This window comes from Hypanus sabinus, chromosome 8, assembly GCF_030144855.1.
Source record: "Hypanus sabinus isolate sHypSab1 chromosome 8, sHypSab1.hap1, whole genome shotgun sequence".
Classification (NCBI taxonomy): Eukaryota; Metazoa; Chordata; class Chondrichthyes; order Myliobatiformes; family Dasyatidae; genus Hypanus; species Hypanus sabinus.
The window spans coordinates 129,166,098-129,191,620 of NC_082713.1; the positions used below are offsets into that span (position 1 = coordinate 129,166,098).

The following is a 25,523-nucleotide window of genomic DNA, read 5'->3' on the forward strand; positions in this document are numbered from 1 at the left end:
TGTACCTTTGGTCGAGGGGGATAGCCACAGGGTTACTTAACACTGGCTCCTTAACCCCTTTCCCCTTATTGACTGTCTGTTTCCTGTGTCCTGTACCTTGGGTGTAACTACTTCTCTATACATCCTAACTACCTCTCTATACATCCTACCTATCACCCTTTCAACTTCTTGAATGATTTCAGCGTTCATCCGGTTCGAGCTCCAGCAACTTAATGCAGATTGTTAGAAGCTGCAGCTGGATGCATTTCTTTTAGCTGAAATCATTAGGGATACTGGAGATCTCCCTGCCTACCCACATCTTGCAAGTGGAGCATTCAGCTATCCTGCTTGGCATCTCTACTGTCGTAGCTGAGCAGATATAAAGAAACGAAGGAAAAACAAACCGAGTTTTTTTTTCCCTTTGCTTTCTCTGTCTGAAGCCTGGAAGAGCTTAAAGCCTCAAGATCACCACTCTGACTCTGTCCACTCAAGATGGTTGCTACGCTTGCCCCTACCTTCCTTTAATTTCCTGTTGGCTCCTGGCTCTTGAACTTAATCCCCGAGAATCTAAACCAAAATTGGGAGTGGTATAATTTGGCCATGGTGGGTTAAAGGAAAAGAGGATGAGCTGGATCAGCTACTGCATTTAGTACATCCTTTATAATTAACTGATTTCTGAAAATAGTATTTGCCCTGAATAGCCTTGAGTTAGTGATTCTTTCTCTTTTGGAAATGTTAGCTGTTAGGTTTAGGATTTGCTGACTATTTAGTTCAAGGAGAAACCATTGTCAGGACCTGTTCCTATTTGGGCTAATGAAGGCCTTTTATTTTGCTTGTTTTCCCAAACCACTCCTTTGCCATTTTAAAAAAAAAATTAGAGATGAAGAGCAGACAGTAGGGTAGTCTACACCTGTGGAAGAAGTAGTTGGCCTAGATAATCAAGTAAAGTTTCAGTTAAGACTGTAAGTGACTTAATGTGGCTTCTGGCATGGAGAGAAAGGGGTGGGATTGGTGGCTCTGGTGCTTGCCATTAATTGAAAACAAACATTCTGGGTTGACTATCCACAAAAAGTAGAAAGTTTCATTTCACTGTTGCTTTAGTGGAGGTATTTCCAGTGCTTTTTGACTTCCATGATTTAAGGTAGCTGCCTGAGTTGCTTTCTGTTTGCAACTTCAGAACTAATGTATGCTGTTAGAGCTTTTGTAACTTTGCAATGTATTTTTTTATTTTGCAGCAGCCCGGTACATTTTGAGCTCATTGAAAAGGGTTGCTAGAATAGCTTTTAATAGCTGTAGAAGCATTTGTCCATAATTCTGTTAATGGATATGGCCAGTTACTCTTTAAAGAAGCTGGAAAGATTAGTGAAATTGCCTGCATCATTACCATCGCTGATGTCGGCTGTATTTTACTTGGAGCTTGAATCCTTGTTTCCTTTCATCAGGATTTGATGGTTACAGAGGAATTCCCATTCCTGCCAATGGAACATATGGACCTTTTCCAAATAGAGAATACCCTGGGATGCCTTACACTCCAAGGGTAAGGAATAATGAATTTATCCATTTTCAGTGACAAAACTAATAACACCAGCTTGATCAAATTTGACCTGGTTCAAGACTTATCAGTTTGATTAGGGATTTCTGGTGCATTGAAATAAAAATTCTCAGTACTTCCAAAAATTCCTACACACATTGAAATTGATGGTGCACATCTGGAACCAACCAAACCACATCCTTATATCTCTTGCCTTTTCCTGGTAAATTTTGATTTGAATTCCAGTTATTACTAATTCAGGTAAGGTCTAATGAGTTGCTGTCCCTGTTCTCTTTTGCTTGCTTTCAAATTGCTCCCAAGTTCGACTCCACCACCAACACTCGCATTACTATATATTGCAATTATGGAAGCTTTAGAAGTTTGCCATCCTCTAAGTTGAGGGTTCCCAACCATTTTTTGTACCTTAGACCCCTACCATTAACTCGGGGGCCTACAGACCCTGTTTGGGAGCCCCTGTTCTAAATGATTTATGTCAATCTAGTGGGGGGGATGGGGTGCTAAGGCAAAATTATCTTAACGGTAGATCAAACCTGACATAAAGAAACACTAGTGCTGGAGAGCTTTGTAAATTGGTTTCAAAGTTGATCTAATCCTCTGGAAGTGTACTTGTGTATAATTACTTGTACTTGAATGACTTTCCAAAATGGGAAGTGTTCTTATTAAACTGGAAATTTAATTACTCCTTCAGTGAACAGTTCCTAACAGTTGTGTCCAGACTGCAACTGATTAAACTTTTGACATCCATTTTATTCTGCATATGGACCCAGGCCCCAATTCAAAATTTAATTTTGCACTTGTTAAATTACTCTTCACTGTTTCTTCTCGTGCAATCTTTGGTTGCACTTTTAGAAATGTTGCTCATTATTTAAGTCCATTTGCTACTGCTTGGTTGCTAGTGCGTTGCTTGCAGCTGTAATTAGTAGATCTAGTAATTCTGACACCATAAAATGTAAATTTGTACATTGAATTGGGACCTTGTGACCCCCTGTTGATTTTTAAGAAGTGGCTAAGCACAGCTCCAGTGCCATATTCAGGTTTGCTGATAACACCACCGTCCTAAGCAAAATCAAGGTGGTAATGAAGCAGCTTATAGAAGGAAGATTGGAAATCTGGCTGAGTGGTGCCATAATGCTCTCACTCAAAATGCTGGAGGATCTCTGCAAATCAGGCAGCATCTGTGGTAATGAATAAACAGTTGCTGTTTTGGCCGAGACCCTTCAAGACAGTTTTTTTGGGGTGGGGGGGGGATGAGAGGTCAGAGCAAGAAGATGGGGGAGGGGAGGAAGAAGTGCAGGGTGGCAGGTAATAGGTGAAACTGGAGGAGGGGATGAAGTAGAGCCGGGAATTTGATTGGTGAAAGATAAAGGGCTGGAGAAGGGTGAATAAGATGGGAGTGTTGGGTCACACCGATTGGTGCACCATCAATAACTCACTCTGAGACGTAAAAGCGAGGTATCTGGTGCACCATCAATAACTCACTCTGAGACGTAAAAGCGAGGTATCTGCTTTTATTGACTGGAAGAAGGAACAAGCAGTGAGTGACCACCATACTATATCCTGGAGACTGAGAGGCCGGGCTCAGGCCTTGATACCGGGGTCTGTGGGAGGAGCCACAGGAGCAGTCAGCAGGGGGTGTGTCCAGACAGGTACATGTAGTTCACACCAATGATACAGGAGGCCGCATCAGATAGAGTGGATGACGCCCCTCCCCCCTAATAGACTTGTAGTGGAGTGTTGCCTCACCCAGAAGGACCGTTTGGGGCACTGAATAGTAGTGCGGGAAGAGTTGTAGGGGCAGGTGTGGCACTTCATCTACTTGCAAGGATGAGAGCCAGGAGGGGGATGAATGGACAAGGGAGTCATGTAGGGAGTGATTCCTGTGGTGGGGGTGAGGGAAAGATGTGGTGGGTTCCTGTTGGAGATGGCAGAAGTTAGAGTTGCGTGGTGGCTAGTGCGGTGGTAGGTGAGGACAAAAGGAACCCTGTCCCTGGTGTGGCAGCAGGAGGATGGGGTGAGGGTAGAAAGTGCAAAATGGAAGATATGGCTGAGGGTAGGATTGATGTTGGAGGAAAGAAAACCCCTTTCTTTGAAGGAGGACATCTCATGAGTTCTAGAATGAAAAGCCTCACCCTGAGAGCAGATGCACTGGTATTCCTGCCAAACTCTTCCTCCATTACAGCAATGACTGCATTGTTGCAGCTTCCTGCACCCATGCTGAACTCGTTGACTTCATCAACTTTGCCTCCAAATTTCACCCTGCCCTCAAATTCAGTTGGTCCATTTGACACGGTCCTCCTTTGTAATCTGTCTCTGGAGACAGTCTATCTACTGATAGCATTTAAGCTCTAATTCTCAGAGCTACCTAGACCACGTATACCTCTTCTGACCCTGTCACTTGTAAAAGTGCCATTCCCTTATCCCTGCCATATCTACTCTCAGAATGAGGCTTTTCATCCCAGAACGAATGAAGTGTCCCCTTTCAAAGAAGGGGGCTTTCATACCTCCACCATTAACACTGCCCTCACCTGCATCTGTTCCATTCTGTGCATGTCTGTCCTTGACCCATCCTCCCATTACCACACCAAGAATGGGGTTCCTTTTGACCTTGCCTACCACTCACTAGACTCGATGTCCAGCACGTAATTCTCTGTAACTTCTGCCATCTTCAACAAGATCCCACCACCAAGCAATCTTTCTCTTCCCCACCCCCCCACCCCCAAACTTTCTTCAGGGATTGCTCCCTACACAACTCCCTTGTCCACTCATCCCTCCCCACACATCTCCTTCTTGGCAATCATCCTTGCAAGCTGAACAAGTGCCACTCCTGCCCCTGTATATCCTCCCTCACTACCCATCAGGACCCTAAACAGTCCTTCCAGGCGAGGTAACACTTCATCTATGAGTTTACGGTAATCTACCCTATCCAGTGTTAACGGTGTGGCCTCCTGTACATTGGTGAGGCACTGTGTACACTGGGAGACTGCTTCAGAGCACCTACGCTCTGCCTGCCAGTGAAGGCAAGATCTCCCAGTGGCCATCCATTTCAATTACACACTGTCCATTCCCATTCTGACATGTCAGTCCCACAGCATCCTCTACTGCCGTGATGAGGCCATACTCAGACTGCAGGAGCAACACCTTGTATTCCATCTGGGTAGCCTCCAACCTGATACTGTGAATATTGATTCCTTGAACTTCTGGTAACTGCTACCACCCCCTTCACCATATTCCCTCTCACCTTATTTCCTTAACACCCTCTAGTGCACCACCTCCTTCCCTTTATTCCATTATCTTCTAGCCTCCCCTATCTGATTCCACCCCCACCCCAGGCCTTATCTCTTTCACCAATCAACTTCCCAACTCTTACTTCAGCCCCTCCCCCTTTGCTGGTTTCACCTATCACCTGCCACCTTGTGCTGCTTCCTCCCATCTCCCCACCTTGCTCACCTCTCTTCCCTGTCCTGATGAAGGGTCTCAGCCTGAAATGTTGACTGTTTATTTATTTTCATAGATGCTGCCTAACTTACTGAGTTCCTCCAGCATTTTCTGTGTTTTGCTTTGGATTTCCAGCATTTTCAGATTTTCTCCTGTTTGTAAAACTTCTCACTCAAAGTCAGCAAGATCAAGGGACTATTATTGACTTCCGGAGGAGGAAACCAGAGGTTCTCAAAGGTGGGAGAGGTCAGCAACATTAAATTCCTCAGTGCTATTATTTTGGAGCAACATCCTGGAGCCAGCGTGCAAGTTTGATTGGGAAGGAAGCACAGCAGTGCCTCTACTTGGGAGTTTGCCAGGATTCAACATTGACTAACTTATATAGGTGTGTGGTGGAGAGTTTATTGACTGGCTGCAAGACAGCCTGGTTTGGAAATATCAATGCCCTTGACTGGAAAATACTACAAAAAGTTGTGGATACGGCCCATTCTATCATGGGTAAAGCCCTCCCCACCATTGAGCATAAATACACGAAACAACTTTGTCACTGGAAAGCTGCATCCATCATCAAGGATCCCCACCAAACAGGACATGCTCTTTTCTCGCAGCTGCCAACAGGAAGAAAGTACAGGAGCCTCAGGACTCACATGACCAGGTTCAGGAGCACTTACTACCCCTGAACCATCAGGCTCTTGAACCAGTGGGGATAACTTCACTTGCCTCATCACAGAACTGTTCTCGCATCCAATGGTCTCACTTTAAAGGACTTTTCATCTCATTCATGTTCTTCATATTTTTTGCTTATTCATCATTTTTGTATTTGAAGTTTGCCTTTTGCACTGGTTAAACACTTAAAGTTGGTGCAGTCTTTCATTGATTAATTTATTCTATTATGGATTGATTGAGTATATCCACAAGAAAATGGCTCTTAGTTGTATATGATATATTTGTACTTTGATAATTTCCTTTTGAAATCAATAGCTTGAACTGTTTACAAAAGTTTAGAATATTTTTAAAGTATACTCCAGTTTTTCTGTCGTTTTTAAGTTTAATTGCTGTAACTGATTAGTATTGTTGCAACTTTGTCCTAATGTTGCTGAATATTATGCCCGCTACTTGATCTTGTCCTTTACTATTTAAGCAAAAACCTCAATGTCGTAACATTCTATTCTATATAAGCAATATTCTATATAATGTAGATTTGCCTTTTCTTCATGCAATCATTAATGGCTGTGGGTAGTGATCAGATTTTGAAATCACTTAGATGGTTTTGGTACTACACTAATAATTAAATGCAACCCTGCTGCTGTTGTGCTGTTTAATGTCAGCTGAAGAGTAAAATTAGCCGTGTGAATACAGTTGGACAGATAACTCAACTGCTATCTAATCGTGTCCAATCTGCACAATATGGATGACTTGATTTGTGAGCATATTATATAAGTGTCATTTGTGTTTTCACAGGAATCTGGTTACCAGCAGAACTACAAACGTGGTGCAGGAGCTGGGCCTCGTGGAGCCATGAGAGGAGGTAATTATCTAGTGACATCTTTATTTGGGACCACAAAGTTTGGAACCATATTCTCAATACCTTGTGTCTAAGAATTATAGATTTTGTAATGTATAGTCTTTCCAAAAAGGAAGAACGGTTCGTCTTTTTTCCTTTTTTGACTTGCTACATTCTCATTTTTCTCCATTGTTTTTGTTGGCTGGATGTTATGCATCTAATTCTGAACAAGTGGGTACATGATAAAGCACATTGCAGTGCAAATTAATTGTGCTTCCATGAGCTGCATTGCTGACTTGAGCTGCACGGCTTCTGGGAATGGCAGAACAAGGTGTTTCATCTCAAGAATTGTTTCAACACCCTTTTAATCTGGATGTTGGCTTTGTTTATAGATCCCATTCTACCATAACGCCCTGAATATTTTGATACATGCAGAGATGGAGAACCTCAGATGAACCGATCTAATTACCCACTTCACTTTCGTTATGCTTCAGTTTCCTGATATGAAAGTAGAAATTGTACAAGTTTCCATAATGTATTTATATCTTAAAGTGGGCCACAACAGTGAAGTTTTTAAATGGGACTGTGATTGGTAGTTTAAAAGTGGAATAACTGGTGTTACAATTGCAGAACTAAGATGGGTATGTATGCTAGTGATGTGGCTTGGTATGCTTTTCAAATTTCTGAATGTTTCCAGCAAAATGAGTGCAGGTTTCTAGACAAGTCTCTCCGCCCCCCCCCCCCCCCCCCCAGTGAATCAGTTTCACTGTTTTGAAGATCAGGAGAGTGAATGGGGGCAATATTAAACAAAGTGATGCCAAGATAAGGGGCCAGGCATGTCAAACCAAGGTCTGTAGAAATTTTGTGGTGAGTTGTGGAAGCTAGTGCACCAAGTATTTAAAGAGTAGGTATTTTTTTACATGATCAAGGGACTAAGGGGTATGAGCGTCAGGCACAGAGGAAGTTGATATCTGTCATACACCAGCCATGATATTGAATGCCAGGGCTGACCTGAAGGATAGGTGGTCTATTACTACTGTGTATTAGAAAACCTACAGCACAATGCAGGCCCCTCAGCCAACAAAGCTGTGCCAACCATGTCCGTACCTTAGAACTACCTAGTCTTACCCATAGCCCTCTATTTTTCTAAGTACCATGTACCTGTCCAGGAGTCTCATAAAAGACCCTATTCTTTTGCCTCCACCAATGCAGCCAGCAGTCCATTCCATGCACTCACCACTTTCTGTGTTTTTGAATAACCAACTTACCCCTGACATCTCCTCTGTACCTACTTCCAAGTACCTTAAAACTCTGCCCTCTCGTGCTAACTATTTCAGCCCTGGGGAAAAAGCTTCTGACTATCCACATGATCAATGTCTCATCATCTTATACACCTCTGTCAGGTCACCTCTCATCCTCTGTCGCTCCAAGGAGAAAAAGCCGAGTTCACTCAACCTATTCTCATAAGGCATGCTCACTGATCCAGGCAACATCCTTGTAAATCTCCTCTGCACCCTTTCTATGGTTTCCACGTCCTTCCTGTAGTGAGGCAACCAGAACTGAGCACAGTACTTCAAGTGGGGTCTTACCAGGGTCCTATATAGCTGCAACATTGCCTCTCGGCTCTTAAACTCACTCCCACAGTTGAAGGCCAATGCACCATATGCCTTAACCACAGAGTCAACCTGCATAGCAGGTTTGAGTGTCCTTTGGACTCGGACCCCAAGATCCCTCTGATCCTCCACACTGCCAAGAGTCTTACCATTAATACTATATTCTGTCAACATATTTGACCTACCAAAATGAACCACCTAACACTTAACTGGGCTGAACTCCATCTGCCACTTCTCAGCCCAGTTTTGTATCCTACCAGTGTACCACTGTAACCTCTGACAGCCCTCCACACTGTCTACAACACCCCCAACCTTTGTTTCACCAGCAAACTTACTAACCCATCCCTCCACTTCCTCATTCAGCTCCTTTAATAAAAATCACGAAGAGTAGCGGTCCCAGAACAGATCCCTGAGGCACACCACTGGTCACTGACCTCCATGCAGAATATGAACAGTCTATAACCACACTATGCCTTCTGTGGGCAAGCCAGTTTTGGATCTACAAAGCAATGTCCCCTTGATCCCATACCTCTTTACTTTCTCAATAGGCCTTGTATAGGGTGCCTTGTCAGATGCCTTGCTGAAATTCATATACACTACATCTATGTCTCTACCTTCATCAATGTTTTTAGTCACATCCTCAAAAAGTTCAATCAGGCTCGTAAGGCACGAGCTGCCTTTGACAAAGTCATGCTGACTATTCCTAATCATTATGTCTCTCCAAATGTTCAAAAATCCTGCCCCTCAGGATCTTCTTCGTCAACTTAACAACCACTGAAGTAAGACTCACTGGTCTATAATTTCCTGGGCTATTTCTACTCCCTTTCTTGAATAAGGGACCAACATCTGCAACCCTCCAATCCTCCGGAACCTCTCCTGTCCTCATTCATGAAGCAAAGATCATTGCCAGAGGCTCAGCAATCTCCTCCCTCGCTTCCCATTGCCTGGGGAACATCCCATCTGGTTCTGGTGACTTATCCAACTTGATGCTTTCCAAAAGCTCCAGCACATCCTCTTCTACGTGTTCATGCTTTTCAGTCTGCTGCAAGTCATCTCTACAATCGCCAATATTCTTTTCCGTAGTGAATACTGAAACTAAGTACTCATTAAGTACCTCTGCTATGTCCTCTGGTTCTGTACACACTTTTCCACTGTCACACTTGAAGTATTCTCCTTATTTTTACTCAGTTTTATGGATGCTGTATTGGAATGGTCTCACCCTGGTCATGTTAAGTTGCAGTGACTTGGCTGCTGATACACTATTGACAGTTATTCCAGAATTGAAATTGGGGTACTTCACTCTTTCTCCTCTCTTCCCCCCCCCCCCCCAATACAGCTAATTATTATCCTACTCTGCCACTTCAATTTTTGTGGTGGCATCCGTCGGTCTCGAGAGACCATGGATCTGCGCCTGGAGTTTCCAGGGCACAGGCCTGAGCAGGGTTGTATGGGAGACCGGCAGTTGCCCAAGCTGCAGGCCTTCCCCTCTCCACGCCACTGATGTTGTCCAAGGGAAAGACACTAGGACCCATACAGCTTGGCACTGGTGATGTCGCAGAGCAATGTGTTGTTAAGTGCCTTGCTCAAGGACAAACACACTGCCTCAGCTAAGGCTCGAACCAGTGACCTTCAGGTTACTAGTCTGATGCCTTGCCCACTAGGCCATGCGCCAACTCTAATTTAATTTTTAGAAACATAGAAAACCTGCAGCACAATACAGGCCCTTCGGCCCACAAAGACGTGCCAAACATGTCCCTACCTTAGAAATTACTAGGCTTACCTTTAGCCCTCTATTTTAGTAAGTTCCATGTACCTATCTAAAAGCCTCTTAAAAGACCCTATCGTATCCACTCCACCACAGTTGTCAGCAGCCCATTCCATGCACTCACCACTCTGAGTAAAAAAACACTTACCCGTGACATCTCCTCTGTACCAACTCCCCAGCACCTTAAACCTGTGTCCTCTTATGGCAACCATTTCAGCCCTGGGAAAAAGCCTCTGACTATCCACAAGGTCAGTGCCTCTCATCATCTTAAACACCTCTATCAGGTCACCTCTCATCCTCTGTCGCTCCAAGGAGAAAAGGCTGAGTTAACTCAACCTATTCTCAAAGGCATGTTTTGATTGAATTGAATCTTTTGCATGTATTCCACCCTCCACCCTGACACTACCTACAGGCTCCAGATATTCTAAAGCTAAATTCTACTATAGTGGTGCTGGATCTCAGCTGCCAGCTTTTGCTCTGCATTACAAGGCAGATATTACTAGCAGCTTGCTGTCCTCCAATTGTCAGTCCTCCCAGAATCTAATTCCAAATGCAGGACCAAGCACATTACCAGCACCATTGGAGTTCCTCCTCTTTGGTTTGTACATCTCTGGAACTAAGCAAGTGAAATGTTGAAATGATTTTAGGTGCTGCTGCTGAGGTTGAGGATAACTTAATTCCAGTATAGTTTTGAGGGAAGATGGGTATTCCTTATTTGAACAATGAGGTAGGTGTTGCACACTATTTACCATATGGAAATCACGGGTTTTGGTTCAATTAATGCATTAAAGTGGCTCTGTAATAGTGGAATGCAACATGGAAATGGTCCCATAGTGAACAATAACCATCAACCCCCATCATGCTACATTAATCCCATTTTTTTCCTCCATGTTGCTCCCCCTTACTACAACACAAGGGACAATTTAGATTTGCCAACTCCTTTGAGATGTGGAAGGGAATTTGTGTGGTCACAGGCAAAAAAAAAAGTGCATATCTACAGATGGCATCTGAGGTCCATATTCAACTTGGGTCTCGTGCTGCAAGGCAATGGCTCTGCTAGCTGTGCAACTGTGACCTTTCTTCCTTGGTACCCATACCTTTCAAACTTAAACACCTGATCTATTGCTTTTTTTCTTGTCACTTACCACTTCTGTGAATATCAGGATAGGAGTGATTTTTTGTTTGTTTCAAATCCATATATCCTCTAAGATAATTCTAAGCCTAGCATTTGTTATTTGGGAATTGCAAGTCTGTACAGTAGAGATGTTGGCTAATGGTTCATTTTAATCAGAAAACTAAAATTTGGCTACTAAAATTTCTGTACCTCCACTATCTCCCCACAGTAATCCCCAATGCAAAACATTTTGTAGTTGGGATTTGGCAAAACAATCAAACTTGGATTTTTTTTATCTGGAGCAAAATCTTGTAAGCAGCTACTGGATTTTTAAGAACAGTGGCTAATGGTGTGATCTGATGACAAGTTTCCACATACATGAGCTGAAATGTTTGTCAACTCATCCTCTTAACCTAAAATTTGAGCTATATTTGCATCACAATACCAGAGAGCTGACATTGTAATAAAGGACAGGTTAGATTTGAATTTCCTTTGGAGTAATCGAAGATGAGATGATCAGTCCTTTCTGTTTTAAAATACATATTAATCTTAAACTCGCTGCCCTGAGCAACCAATCTTCCTTGCCTTAATCACAAACTGGTATTATCGTGCCCTAATTTTCCACTTTAAATCATCAATGAACTCTGAAACTCTGATCAAAATTGATTCAAAACATGGGGTTTATAGTTTTTTCAGCCATGAACATGAGAATCTTTTGCACTTCAAAGTCAAGCTTGTGTCCATTCAAAATTTGTAATATCACTGAGTGACTTGCCCCATACAATGCTTCTTTCAAAAGAAATGGGCACGGAATTATCAAATCTCCTTAGGGATGCAAATCTTGATCTTGCAATGTACTTAGCTGATTAGTGAAGCTTGCTTCAGAGGATTACATGTGGATGAATAGCAGAGAGATACAACCTGTTGATTAAGCACCCTTGTTTTGGAGGGGAGTGGGTGACAGAAATTGTTAATTGTCAAATGGATGATTCATTGATGCTAGAGACTATTGCAATGTTGTCTTCTAGAAATGTACTTGAGCTGCTCGATTTAGGTTGGTGGAAAATTTGTATTTTAAAGTGCTAAAAGTGTACTTTTATTTTCTGGAAATGATTTCATTTTAATCTTTGTTGCAGATCTAAGTTACCTTGACTTGGAAACATTCCCTCACTAGCTCTTCAATCAATTGTATATAGTTTCTTGAAGCACTTGTAAACAGGTGACATTATTTCAGTCCACAGAAGTAATTTTCCCTTAATTTGTTGGACCATCGCCTAAGCTATAGCTAGTGAAGCTATAAAGCAATGCAAACTTAATATAGTGTAGAAATAACAGGGGCTCTGACAGAAGTATTTCAAATGTCATTAGAAACAGGGATGGTGCCGGAGGATTGGCATATTGCTCATGTGGTTCCATTGTTTAAAAAGAGTTCTAAGAGTAAACCTAGCAATTATCGGCCTGTAAGTTTGACATCAGTGGTGGGTAAATTAATGGAAAGTATTCTTAGAGATTGGTATATATAATTATCTGGATAGACAGGGTCTGATTTGGAACAGTCAACATGGATTTGTGCGTGGAAGATCATTTTTGACAAACCTTATTGAATTTTTTGAAGAGGTTACTAGGAAAGTTGACGAGAGTAAAGCAGTGGATGTTGTCTATATGGACTTCAGTAAGGCCTTTGACAAGGTTCAGCACGGAAGGTTAGTTAGGAAGTTTCAATTGTTAGGTATTAATATTGAAGTAGTAAAATGGATTCAACAGTGGCTGGATGGGAGATGCCAGAGAGTAGTGGTGGATAACTGTTTGTCAGGTTGGAGGCCGGTAACTAATGATGTGCCTCAGGGATCTGTACTGGGTCCAGTGTTGTTTGTCATGTACATTAATGATCTGGATGATGGGGTGGTAAATTGGATTAGTAAGTATGCAGATAATACTAAGACAGGTGGCATTGTGGATAATGAAGTAGGCTTTCAAAGCATGCAGAGAGATTTAGGCCAGTTAGAAGAGTGGACTGAAAGATGGAGCTTATTGCTGGTAAGTGTGAGGTGCTACATTTCGGTAGGAATAATCAAAATAGGACATTCATGGTAAATGGTAGGGCATTGAGGAATGCAGTAGAACAGTGATCCAGGAATAATGGTGCATAGTTCCCTGAAGGTGGAATCTCATGTGGATAGGGTGGTAAAGAAAGCTTTTGGTATGCTGGCCTTTATAAATCAGAGCATTGAGTATAGGAGTTGAGATGTAATGCTAAAATTGTACAAGGCATTGGTGAGGCCAAATTTGGAGTATTGTGTACAGTTCTGGTCACCAAATTATAGGAAAGATGTCAACAAAGTAGAGAGAATACAGAGGAGATTTACTAGAATGTTATCTGGGTTTCAGCACCTAAGTTACAGAGAAAGGTTGAACATATTAGGTCTTTATTCTTTGGAGCATAGAAGGTTGAGGGGGAACTTGATAGAGGTATTTAAAATTGAGGAGGACAGATGGAGTTGACATGGATAGGCTTTTTCCATTAAGAGCAGGAGAGATTCAAACAAGAGGACATGAGAGTTAGGGGGCAAAAGTTTAAGGGTAACGCAAGGGGGAACTTTACTCAGAGTGTGGTAGCTGTGTGGAATGAGCTTCCAGTAGAAGTGGTAGAGGCAAGTTCAATATTGTCATTTAAAAAAAAAAGATTGGATAGGTATATGGGCAGGAAAGGAATGGAGGGTTATGGGCTGAGTGGAAGTCGGTGGTTCTAGGTGAGAGTAAGCATTTGGCATGGACTAGAAGGGCCGAGATGGCCTGTTTCCGTGCTGTAATTGTTTCCGGTTATTAATTGCTAAATGATCTATAGGTTGTATGCAGGGCATGTTTCTGGAATAGTACTTTTGCTGTAGTTGAAGTGCTAATTCATTTCAAGCACAGGTTTTGGCCTTCCTTCCAAACTGATGTATGGGGTACAAAAGTCACTTTAATTCTAAAATATTCTGGATGGTTTGCTGAAGAGTAGCTCCTTGAGGCACTGTCACATTAAAATCATTAGTTTTTAAAATCTGACTTTGACTTCTGATCCCACAATAAAGCCAGCATTGACCACAAATATCCCACTGTTTCAGTTTATCAGCACATCCTTTCAATCCCTTGATGCAAATAAGACTCAAACTTAAATGTGCAAGGCTATTTGGCCAATCTTGTCTATGCCCATTGAGTGCTGCCCAGCCTAATCCCTTCCCAGTATTACAACCTTTTGCTAATACAGATGGTTAATTATAAAGTTGTAGAATGATGCATGAATGCTCAACAGGAACAATTTCTGAAGAAATGGCATTGAAAGTATGTCCTGCAAAGTTGTTTTGAATACTTGCCAGAATTGGTTTCTAAAGCTGCCTTGAAAAAATGTGTAATCATGTGGTTTTATTTTGGAGTTCAGAATATGGGTAAGAAGTCTTAATGGTTTTGATCAGAAAATGTGATACTACTTTGAGCAAAGCGGAAGATTTCTCAACCCAAACAGGTCTTAATTACTTGACAGCTGGCTGGAGTGATTCATCTCAAGTGAACAATCCAGAGCGAGACAATGAGCACGTCAATGCAGGGGATTCTGGCCAAGGAGAAACACTAAACATTACTCCAGTGGATATGCCGGTGACCAGCCAAGCTGCCACCCTCTTGCCCGTGCATGTCTATCCTCTTCCTCAGCAGATGAGAGTGGCCTTCTCTACAGCAAGGACATCGAACTTTACTCCTGGATCTCTGGATCAGCCCATTATCTTTGATCTTCTGCTCAGTAACCTTGGAGAAACATTTGATTTCCAGTTGGGGCGATTTACCTGCCCTGTGAATGGCACTTATGTCTTCATCTTTCACATGCTAAAGCTGGCTGTGAATGTGCCTCTGTATGTAAATTTGATGAAGAATGAAGAAGTCCTGTGCTCTGCTTATGCAAATGATGGTGCCCCTGATCATGAGACTGCCAGCAATCATGCTGTACTGCAGCTTTTCCAAGGAGATCAAATCTGGCTGCGGTTGCACAGAGGTGCCATCTATGGTAGCAGCTGGAAGTATTCTACCTTCTCTGGATACCTCTTGTATCAGGATTGAAATGTGCTCTAGTAGCTAAAATGCTTTGCACTCTGATCTCTGTTAACTTTAAAAGGTCACAATTTGAAGTGAGTTGCCAGGGGTGACTTGTTAAAATGTCACAATAGTTTTCTGGGATTTTGGTTTGCACTGACTGGGCACTTTAACCTGTGATGCCTTGCTAGTAGAGCTGCAAATATATTTTGTTACAGAATTTTGTCTTGCACTTCTTCATCTGAGTCTATTTATGTGACATTGAATGGATAGGTTTCCTTTGCCAGAGATCCTGCTATTTACAATGCCTCATGGTGCCTCAATAAAGATATTTATTCTGCACTGTTGATTGGTGGTTTTTGAATGGACAATTGCTTATTTTGGGTATGAAGAATTGCAGAATTTTGCGCTGTGAAGCTTCTAAACAATTAGAGCATCAAGCAAATCTAAAGCAATATGTATTTTAAAGAGAAACTATCTTGACTATTTACTGTTAAGCACAAAGTATTCTACCTTCTTCCTGGGATCATCAGTGGTAATGATATTTTTAGTCACTTTTCTAGTTGTTTATAAATAAAACATACATCCCTTCTTCCCTTACCGACACCACCCTCCACAAAAAAACATATGCAAAATCAGAATTTTCACTAAATCTGTATCTGACGCCACAAATTAAACTGACTTAAGTACTTCAACTGGACATTCTCTGAGGAAATCAGTTATTTGACTTCATCGTAAATTTGGAAAGAATAGTTTTCGAACATTTATATTTGAGATGTTCATTATAACTTTTGACCTATCTTGCCCTTGCCTGTTGCCTTTTAGCTTGTATTTCTGTGCACCATACAGACCGATTAAAAGGCAGAACATGCCTAATCTGATGGGTGAGAAAGTTTTCATTCAGTAGTCAAATCTAACTTGCAAATGTGTGAATAATTTACATTTGACATGACATGAAAATTTCCACTTCAAATTTTAAACAATCAGCAATTCCTCACAACTTAAGAGTAATTAGGATTGCAGGTGCAAGTGTACTTACTATATTGGGTGAATTGAATTGAGTGTGACATTTTAATTCCATGTTTATGTTTTTTCTGACCAAATAGAACAGTTGTTTGCCTCTTTCAATGACTTGCTCATTATTCTTGGAGTTGACTGGCTGTGAAAAGTGCGAACAGAGGAGTCTAGACTAAAGAATGTAACAGTTCTGCAGAATGATGTGTTAATGGAATGCCTCCTCAGAGGATTGTTCTAGAATGCTTTTCCCTTTGGAGATTTAGGCCTGTCTCCTTTTTCAATGATCTCACAGTAGGCATCATTCTGGTGGGGGGGGAGAGGATTTGTTACCCCTCCTGTCCAGTCCTCCATGGAAGTAATTGATTATAATAAACATCATTTTTATTTATATATATTCAATCAAATATATAGATATAAAATAATCGTTGCTCTGCAGAGAAAGGAGCTGCATTCTATAGAAATTGTTGACATTAATCAATCTTTTACATTCATTTAAGGTGTGCAGTTTATTCTCATCTCAACTGTATCCTGCCAAACAAACTTCCTCGGGGCCAAGGTGCACAACACAGTACATACAACTCACAACACAATGTAATATTTCCAAAAATAAATAAATCAGTAAGGTGTATAATCGTCCCGGGGTGAGAATACATTCCATATGGTTTGCACCTTCAAGAAGATTAAAGATTATAAGGCCAAACCTAGATTTTGCATTGTCACCATCTTTTGTAGCTCATTCCTAAACCATTTTTCTTCTACTTGCCCCATCACCCATTTAACTTTCAAAAGTAAAACAGTATGGTAATCCAACTGGAAGCAGTAACATTTTACTTTTCTATGAACTAGCTCCTAATATTGACGGACATTTACAGATGAATCTTTGTGGTATATCCAAATGTGTCCAGCTTGGTAGTTCTGAAACCGGGTTTTAAGACTTGAGTAAATATAAATGATGATCTTTGCCCCATCTGTTCTCTTTCCCTTCCATGCAAATCATCTAGCTTTTTAGCTATTTCAACATCTCTGAAAATTTTCAGTTGAACGTGGCCCAGAGACCTTGGCCTTACCCCTTTTTGCCTTCTTGGCTCTTCTCCTTTTAGAGCTAGAATTGCCATAAGATTTCCATATAATCTTTCACAAATGATGAAAAGTGTCTTGTCCGATATCTAATCTAGAACCAGAATGCCTGTTATGGAAGGATGCAGCTTTGTAATGAAGTAACAGTGCTTTAGTGAGATGGAAGGTGTCCCATCTGGATTCTCTTCAAGTAGGGATTTTTCAAAAATCATACAAAATTGCATAAATCCAAAATGCAAGAGCATTGTAAATCAGAGCAGTGTTCATTGTACGTGCTTTCAACTTATTGGTGGAACTAAACCTCTTCCTACAAGTTGTGAAGTGTTTCAGTGGTGAATGCAAAGTGGTCTTATCCACTGGACTATTAATCATAAGAATTCTAGTTACGTAATTGGAAAAATTCCTGTTTAGCAGCTTGGGATTCATTAGTTCATCTGGTTTAAACTAGATTGTGTTTAGGTGCAACCCTTTCGTACTAGTTTAAAAAGGTTCTGTCTTGAGTTCCATTCCATTTTCTCAATTTCTGCCTGTGATATATTGTTTTTAAAGGAGTATCTCCATTGATATGGCCTGCTGTTTCTATATCAATGTTGAATTTGCCTGTTTCTTTGAAGCTTATCCTAGCCTCTCCTGTTCTGTCAAACTCCTATAGTATGCCTTGTGAGATTTTAGTTTATTGAAGATGTATAGTTGTTGCTATTTGTGAATGATGGTAGTTATTTTATTTTGCAATTTGTTCATGTGTTTCTTGATTTAAAAAAAACATTGAGAATGAATGGAAATCAATTCAAGCTGTTTCAAACAATTTAGGATTTCGGCAGTAGAAGACAATTATGTGGTAGATTGTGTAACAGAAGGTTACTACTTGTGGTTTGGTTGTGTTGGTTGCTAGCAACATTGCTTATTAAGTCTATAACTTGAAATGAAACAAACATCATTGAGTTTGTTTGGAACAAATACTTAGATTTATTCACTGAGTTTTTTTGAGTGCAGTTGCCAAATGAAAGAAAATACAGTAACCTTGTCTGAGGAGACCAGATTAATTTTTCAAGCAGAGTCTAATTGCTTAAAAGAAATTGATAGATTGTTTCGAACCAGTGGTACTGCTTTTGGGGAATATGTCAGAGGTAGTGCACGGAAGGAACCTGCTGCCAGGGATGGTGGTAGAGGCAGATGCATTAGGGGCATTTAGAGACTACTAAATAGGCACATGGATGTAAGAAAAATAGAGAGTTATGTGGGATAGATGGGTGAGATTAATATTAGAGTAGGTCAGGGGTTCCCGACCTGAGGCCCACAGACTTCTTGCTTAATGGTATTGGTCCATGGCACACAAAAATTTGGAACCCCTGGAGTATGTTAAAGAATCAGCACAACATTGTGGACTGAAGGGCCTGTGCTGTACTGTTCTATGCTGTATCATTTCATGTCCATACCCTTTTGGTCTAACATCTAGAAGTGTCTTCTCATTCATTAGAGGACATTAGCTTGAATTTAAGTTTGCAGTTGTTTGAACGACTTGGTGGTCTGAACTAAGATTAAGCTGCTGATTTACAGCTAAAATACAAAAATGCTGGAACACAATGCAAATCACAGCATCTGTGCAAAGAGAAACAGTAATCCCTTTTCTCAGCTTGGCGACCAGTTACCAGTTCTGATGGCGTCTTTGGCCTGAAACGTTGTTTCTCCTCCTTGGATGTTGCTTAACCCACTAGTATTTTACTTTCAGATTTCTGGCATCTGCAGTTTTTTAAATTTTAGTTTAGGACTGTTCTTGAATATCCCATGTTTTCAAATTCAAACTCAATAAAGCAGCAAATGAGCAATTTAGCTACCAAGGAAAACAGGATTTAAAGTTGGATTCCTCTCCATTGCTATACAATTGAAACAGTTGAACCATGAGTGGTGTAAAGATATTTAAAGCAAAAGGAGAAAATTTAAACAACCCAGCATCTGTTCTCTCCCAAAGGACAGCTTAATATTTATTGGATAGGAAGAAAAGATTTTAGATGTGGCTTTGGGTGCTGGGCAAATAGAAAAGGACTTGTGTGTTTGATTTACATCTGTTAGTTGTGACATTGATTTTACACTATATCTATACTGATCAGACTGAAACACAAGTTTCAATTTCTGTTTTTAAAACTCATTTTAAATTTGCAAGTTACAACTGTCTTCTGAAACTAAAACAAAAAGTGCATCACCTAGAGACAAAGGTAGGGTGAATGCAAAGGCTATTTAAATATTAATTTTCTCTTCAGATGCTGTTAGACCTGGTGTCATACTTGATTTTATATGCAGTTATGGTTTTCTTTCATAAAGCATGTTGGTTTTGGGCATGGCGCTGCATGTCAATTTTCTTAACCAGACTGAACTTCAAAGATTTGAAATTGGTATTTTCTTGATTTAAAGAGGCACAAGAAGTACTTTAACAGAATTAATGTAGTAAGGGGTCTAACTTTCCACACTACTACAACAATCTGATGTAAATGCACTGAAAAATCATCCTCATCATTTGGGAATGTTATTGACTGTAAGTCACGAAGGACAGTCTGGTTCACTGGCAAGGCCAATTAGTTCATTAATAAGCTTCACTGTTTCCACTAGAGTTGCTATTTACCAAATTCTATACAGTATTTGGTTCTGGTCAAAGTCGATTTGTTAAGTTGCGATGCTAAATGCTGTGAAATGAGAGTGCAACATCTAATAAGTTGTGATTTCCTCACGCAACAATGTTTTCAGTTTACAGCTTTCTGTAGGTCTGATAAGTGTTTAAATCCAGCTTTACACAAAATTAAATGCTTCAGATGCTGGAAGGCAGAAATAAAAGCATAATGCTGAAGATGAAGCCTTGACTTTATTTATTTTCTGTTACTTCATTTCTTCTCTTTTTGTTCTCAGTCCACAATAAACATGGCTTTAAATTTGCAAATGGAGATGGCTTAATTTCAGCAGTAAATGAGTTCATAGTACCTGGCTAGAGCTTGGATTCACTCACCTACTGAATATAACATCACATTTATTCTATAGAAATGGGTACAAGTAATTTCTGCACATTTACTTCAACACTTATCATTCCATCTCATCCACTCAACATATCCTTTTCTTGTAAATATCCCTTGTACATTTTTTGCCTGACTACAAAAGGCATCTACTGAACAAACAATGGGCTGTGCAACCAAGGCCTTGTGATAAATGGTAGTTGTTCCTATGATTTCAGGTTTTGGATGTCTTTGGTAACTAACTGAAGGTTACCATTGCCAATATTTATCTTGAATTCTTTGTTAATCTATGGTACTGATTGGGAAGCAACAGTTTGGAAACTAATAATCAATGTACACGGTTTCTGTATCTATACATATTATTAAGCCAAATCTTCTGATGACTAGGAACTCTTTGAACCACATTTCTATTAAGAGTAACAACAAGCAGACTATCTTCCAGTTGATCGATTTGGCCAAGCAGTATTTGGGGTCTTCCTGATGCTGTGGTCACTCTGTCTTTGGATGACCTTAACAGGAAACTGCCCTCCAGATCACTGGCTCTAAAGTTATTACAATGTCTGTGACTGGCAAATGATGGAGAAAATAAACTCCATGCCTCCAGTTAGATATTACTATTTTCAAAAACCGTTGTTTAGTTACTTTTTGAAAATATTCTGTCATGATCCATGAATTAAATGGCTTGCACCCAAATTATAAAGCAGCATCATAAATTTCTGAATTACAAATACATATACAAATTAGTAGAGCCAGTTAGACAGTTGAAGGTGGGGGTAAAGAAGTTTCAAATTGAGGTTCAAGCAGAACAACTGGGAGGAAAATGGGAGCTGTGTGTTTGTTGGGTTAGTTTCACTGAATTAAGGATAAAATAACAATGATGAGTTTCAGTAAGAGTTTAACTAGATAGTGGTGAGAGGTTAATGCAAGTGAGGGAAATTTTAGAAAGCCAAAGAGAAGGAACAGGGTGATAATACAGAGGAACAAAATATGTAATGGTGACTAGCATCAAGTGCATGTAAACTTAATACCTCCCAATTATATTCAGGACTGGGGGAAGTGTATTTCTTTAAAAAAATGCCATATTGCATTCATAACAATATAATTAAATTTGCAACATGTTTATTTCTATATGTCTATGGCCCCATAGCTGTTTTACAAGGTTAGGAAATATTCTGGGATACATTTAGAGAGGTAGCTAGTACTGGTAAAAGAATAGGATATAGGTAGCAGAGGAATTACCTTCATGTGGAAAGAGGCAACCAGCATTTGTAAAGAGTCTTCAATAGGTCCTCAGATAAAGTAGCAATGTAAAGCAGAGTAAAATCAGAAAATTAGTAGTAGGTGTAGACAGATAATGTAGAAGTCAAAGATCTTTAACTTGCATAGGCAAATAAACAAAAATATGTATTTTAAAGAGCCAACAGCGGAGGTATTTTCTAGATCTAGTATTGTGAAATTAAGGGTGGTCATAATGGAGTCTTGCAGTTAAGGGTTCTTGAAGCATGATCATAACATGGATGAAATTATTTACAATTTTAATTTAAGAATCTAAATAAAGCAGATTATAAGAATAAAGCATAAGTTTGCTGTGGTATGTGATGGAATCTATTCTAAAAGATATTTATTGAAGAAGAGGAGTTGAAATAATATTAGATCATGATCTTGCCAAAAAAGAGAGAAGTAAGGTGGACAGTTGAGAAAGCATAAGATGTCAGCATAGCAGGATGAAGAAACTGATAAGTGAGAGTACCATACATAACTAACAGAATCAGAAAAAATTAATATTTTACTCTAAAAGTTAATGTGGATCCCTTGAGTAACACTACAGAAAAGAGTAATGAGGAAATGGCAGTGGTATAAATATTTTCTATGAATTTATATAAATTCTAGAAAACCTCCAAGAAATAATGGAGACTAATAGGTTGAAAGGCAGAGTTGAAAGGGAATTGAGTTAATAAATCAAAATATTAGAGAAAGGGATTGAAAGCCAATAGAGCCCCAAGGTGTGACGAATTGTGTCCTGAGGCCCTTGAATGGGCTGGTGATAGACATTGGGGCTATGCCTTCCCAAATTCCACAGATTTTAAAACCATTTGCACAGATTGTAAGATTGCAAATATAACTCCAAAAAAAATCAAAAGAACAAGAGAGTAAAAACTAGCAACTACAGATCAATTAGCCTGACTTTTGTTATAATGAAACCCTTTCAATCTACTAAGGAAATGGAAGAGTGCAATCGAGAAATGATAGGATTAGATAGAGTTAGCATTTTTTTTAACAAAGTGGAACAATGTGGTTGAGGGCAAGGTAGGAGTGGAACGCAATAGACAATGGACAAGTGTGGAGTGGCATTGTGTCTTAAATCAGGATAGAGTTAGGTGAGCCCTCCTGTAGATACTCGTTGCTGATGCAAGGGATTATTATATACATAAGGTGCAAATATGTAACTTAAATATTGGAGTGAATAACGCTGAAAAGGTGGGAAAACAGGAACGTTTCCTATCCAGCCAGTTCCCGTACAGATTTTCCCACTTTCTGGATGTGCTGATGCTGTCTAACCAGAATAGATGGAAGCAGGAATATTACACAGATGGAAAGTAAGCACTGGAACGCTGAATCCTGTAATGTTGAGTATCACAGTACAGGCACTCTGGTGTTGGTGAGGAAGTAGAGGAGCTAGTAGGCTTTTTTTATTTATTAAGATACAGTGCAGAGTAGGCCTTTCTGGCCCTTCGACTCATGCCACCTAGCAGGCAACCTCCGATTTAACCCTAACCGAACCGCATGATAATTTATGACTACCAATTAACCTATTGACTGGTACGTCTTTGGACTGTGGGAGGAAACCAGAGCACCTGGAGGAAACACACAGGGTCACGGGGAAAACATACAGGCTCCTTGCAGACAGTGGTGGGAATTGATCCTGTATCGCTGGTACTGTAAAGTGTTGTGCTAACCACTTTGCTACCATGACCTGTGCTGCTCTAAGGGCCATTATGTTTGCGTGGTTGGACCAGGACAAGCTACTGGAGATGCTTACACCCAGGAACTTGAAGCTCTCATCCACTTCCACCTCAGCATTATTATGTAAATGGAGGTCAATGATCAGTTCTTTTGTTTTGCTGACATTGAGAGAGAGGTTGTTGTAATGACACTGTCACATGACTCACTATTTCCTTCCTTATTCAGACTCATCATTATTTGAGATTTGACCCACTACAGTGCTATCAGCTGTGAACTTGTAGATGGAATTAGAACTGGATCTTGTCACGCAGTCATGAGTGTATAGTGAATGAAGTAGGAGGTCAAGGACACGACCTTGTTGGGCCCCAGTTTAGGGGATAATCATGGTGGAGGTGTTGCTGCCTAGCCTTGCTGATTGTGGTTTAGGAAGTCAAGGATCCAGTTGCAAAAGGAGTTATTGAGTTTGGAGGTATGTTTGCTTGGAATTATGGTATTGAGGGCAGGGCTGTAGTCCATAAATAGCTCTCTGATATGGGTGTCTCTTATATAGATGCTTCAAAGATGAGTGCAGGTCCAGAGAGATGGTGCCCACCAAAGATGAGTTCGGGTCCAGAGAGATGGCGCCTGCCAAAGATGAGTTCAGGTCCAGAGAGGTGGCGCCCGCTAAGGAGGAGTGCAGGTTCAGAGAGATGGCGCCCGCTAAGGAAGAGTTCAGGTCCAGGGAGATGGCGCCCGCCAAAGTTAAGTTCAGGTCCAGAAAGATGATGTCTGTCATGGACCTGTGTTGGTAGTAGACAAGTTGCAGTGGGTCTGGAAGACTTGCATCTGTGCTAAAGCAACATTCCCTCAACACCACATTGGAGTGTTGTCCCAAACCACTGGTTCAAATCTCTGCAGTTGGGCTTGAACCCATAACCTTAAGTTAGATTCATTTTCATTATACATTACAATGGTATGACGGAGTGGAGCAATCAGATGTTCCGCCATTTGCACCTGAAAACTGGAGCCTTTGAATTGAAACATTGTATGAGGGACTTTGAGCAAGAAAGTCAAACTTACTGACCCGGCTCATTTCTTTTTACAGGTCATGGCATCTTACCACAAATGAGAAAGACGCATGAATAAATTACCACCACAATCAAGTTTGCATAGTTTTACAGTTTACAGTACACACTTCCCACAGTGAGATACAATATAGACAAACAAACAGCATTTTGGTGGCACTAATCATGCCCTCTCCCATGTCATTTAAGGATATACAAGGCACATTTTTATTCTGATTTTCTTTACTGCTCAGGTTTGAGGGAAATTTAACTTCATCTGCTGAAAGTTTTGGAAATTAAAGAAAAACATGGTGTCTTGAGGGTGCATGGATTATCATGCCAGTTGAATGAGGTGCAACCATTACTCTAGAGCTCAAAGTACATATTGTGGAGATGTTTTGTGTATGACAGCCTCACTGTTGATGCCTTGCTTACATTTAAACCTGTACAGTATTTTTACTCAAACTAATATGACTAAAGGCGCAATGTTATTTGTATTGGAACTCGTACTTTATTTCCTCTGAAGAATGCAATCCCTACCATCATTTGTTAAACTGGAATGGAAATACAGTGTAAATCTTGCCTTATGTAAGGAGTGTAATCTTCGACTGTTGAGACATCTTAGATTTTTACAGGAAACAGTCCATTTGCTGTTTCCTGGATAGAAATATATATTGTTTACCACTGTTCAAATGTATGTCAGAAAAAGACAATAAAATATTCTCTCAAAATTTGGGTACTGTAGATAAATAAAGTACTTTACTTGAATGTGTGCCTTACCCACCCTTTTCTTGTCTTTTATCTCCATGCTGAAAAGTGCCTTCGAAAATGAGGGAACTTGTCTGCTGTAGGCGCAGAGATCTAGTAAGCTGTGTGTAATTACCCACGTGCATTTTTGTGTGATTCTTTTCAATGTCAAATTAGAGTAAGAACTTATTCTTGGAGTAAGTAAACAAAAATAATTACATCCAAAATATTATGTTTTGCAACTCCAAAACATAAAAACTAATTGAAAGGAAACACAAAACCAGGAATGCAGGTCTAACTTGGTTTTTACTTTAAGCAAGGCACACGCATATGACATGGTGGCATATTGATGTATGCTATTTACATACTTTTACTTAAAAACCTGTAATTATTTAAACAAAAATGGTTAATCAAACAATATATTTACAATATTACTCAAATATTAATGAAATATTAAATACACAACACTAATATGACACGCTTGTTTTTTGGGAATAAATTATACAGGAGGTTATTCACCTCCCACTAAAATAGATTATAAATGCTCTTTACATCAGTGCTATTTCTGTATCACTTGACATGATTGCTCAGCAAAAGGCCACAAATATCACTTTTGATTTTTTTTCCCCATTAACCTAATCTCAAAAAA

At 40.2% G+C, this 25,523-nt stretch overlaps 1 protein-coding gene across 12 annotated transcripts in view; it reads left to right on the top strand.

The window, feature by feature from the left end:
- Window positions 1–24,862, top strand: part of LOC132398418 (caprin-2-like) — a 76,812-nt gene extending 51,950 nt beyond the window's left edge. For 7 of the 12 annotated variants that reach the window (XM_059977816.1, XM_059977811.1, XM_059977817.1 and 4 more), the window contains 3 exons: window positions 1,422–1,516; window positions 6,428–6,494; window positions 14,468–15,367. In XM_059977816.1, the coding sequence (XP_059833799.1) occupies window positions 1,422–1,516; window positions 6,428–6,494; window positions 14,468–15,054 (749 nt within the window). In that variant the 3' untranslated portion in view covers window positions 15,055–15,367. Of the gene's footprint in view, window positions 1–1,421; window positions 1,517–6,427; window positions 6,495–14,467; window positions 15,368–24,168 lie in introns of those variants that run through there. The other 5 variants (XM_059977819.1, XM_059977812.1, XM_059977820.1 and 2 more) reach the window with 5 other exon arrangements.
- Window positions 24,863–25,523: the final 661 nt, after the last annotated feature.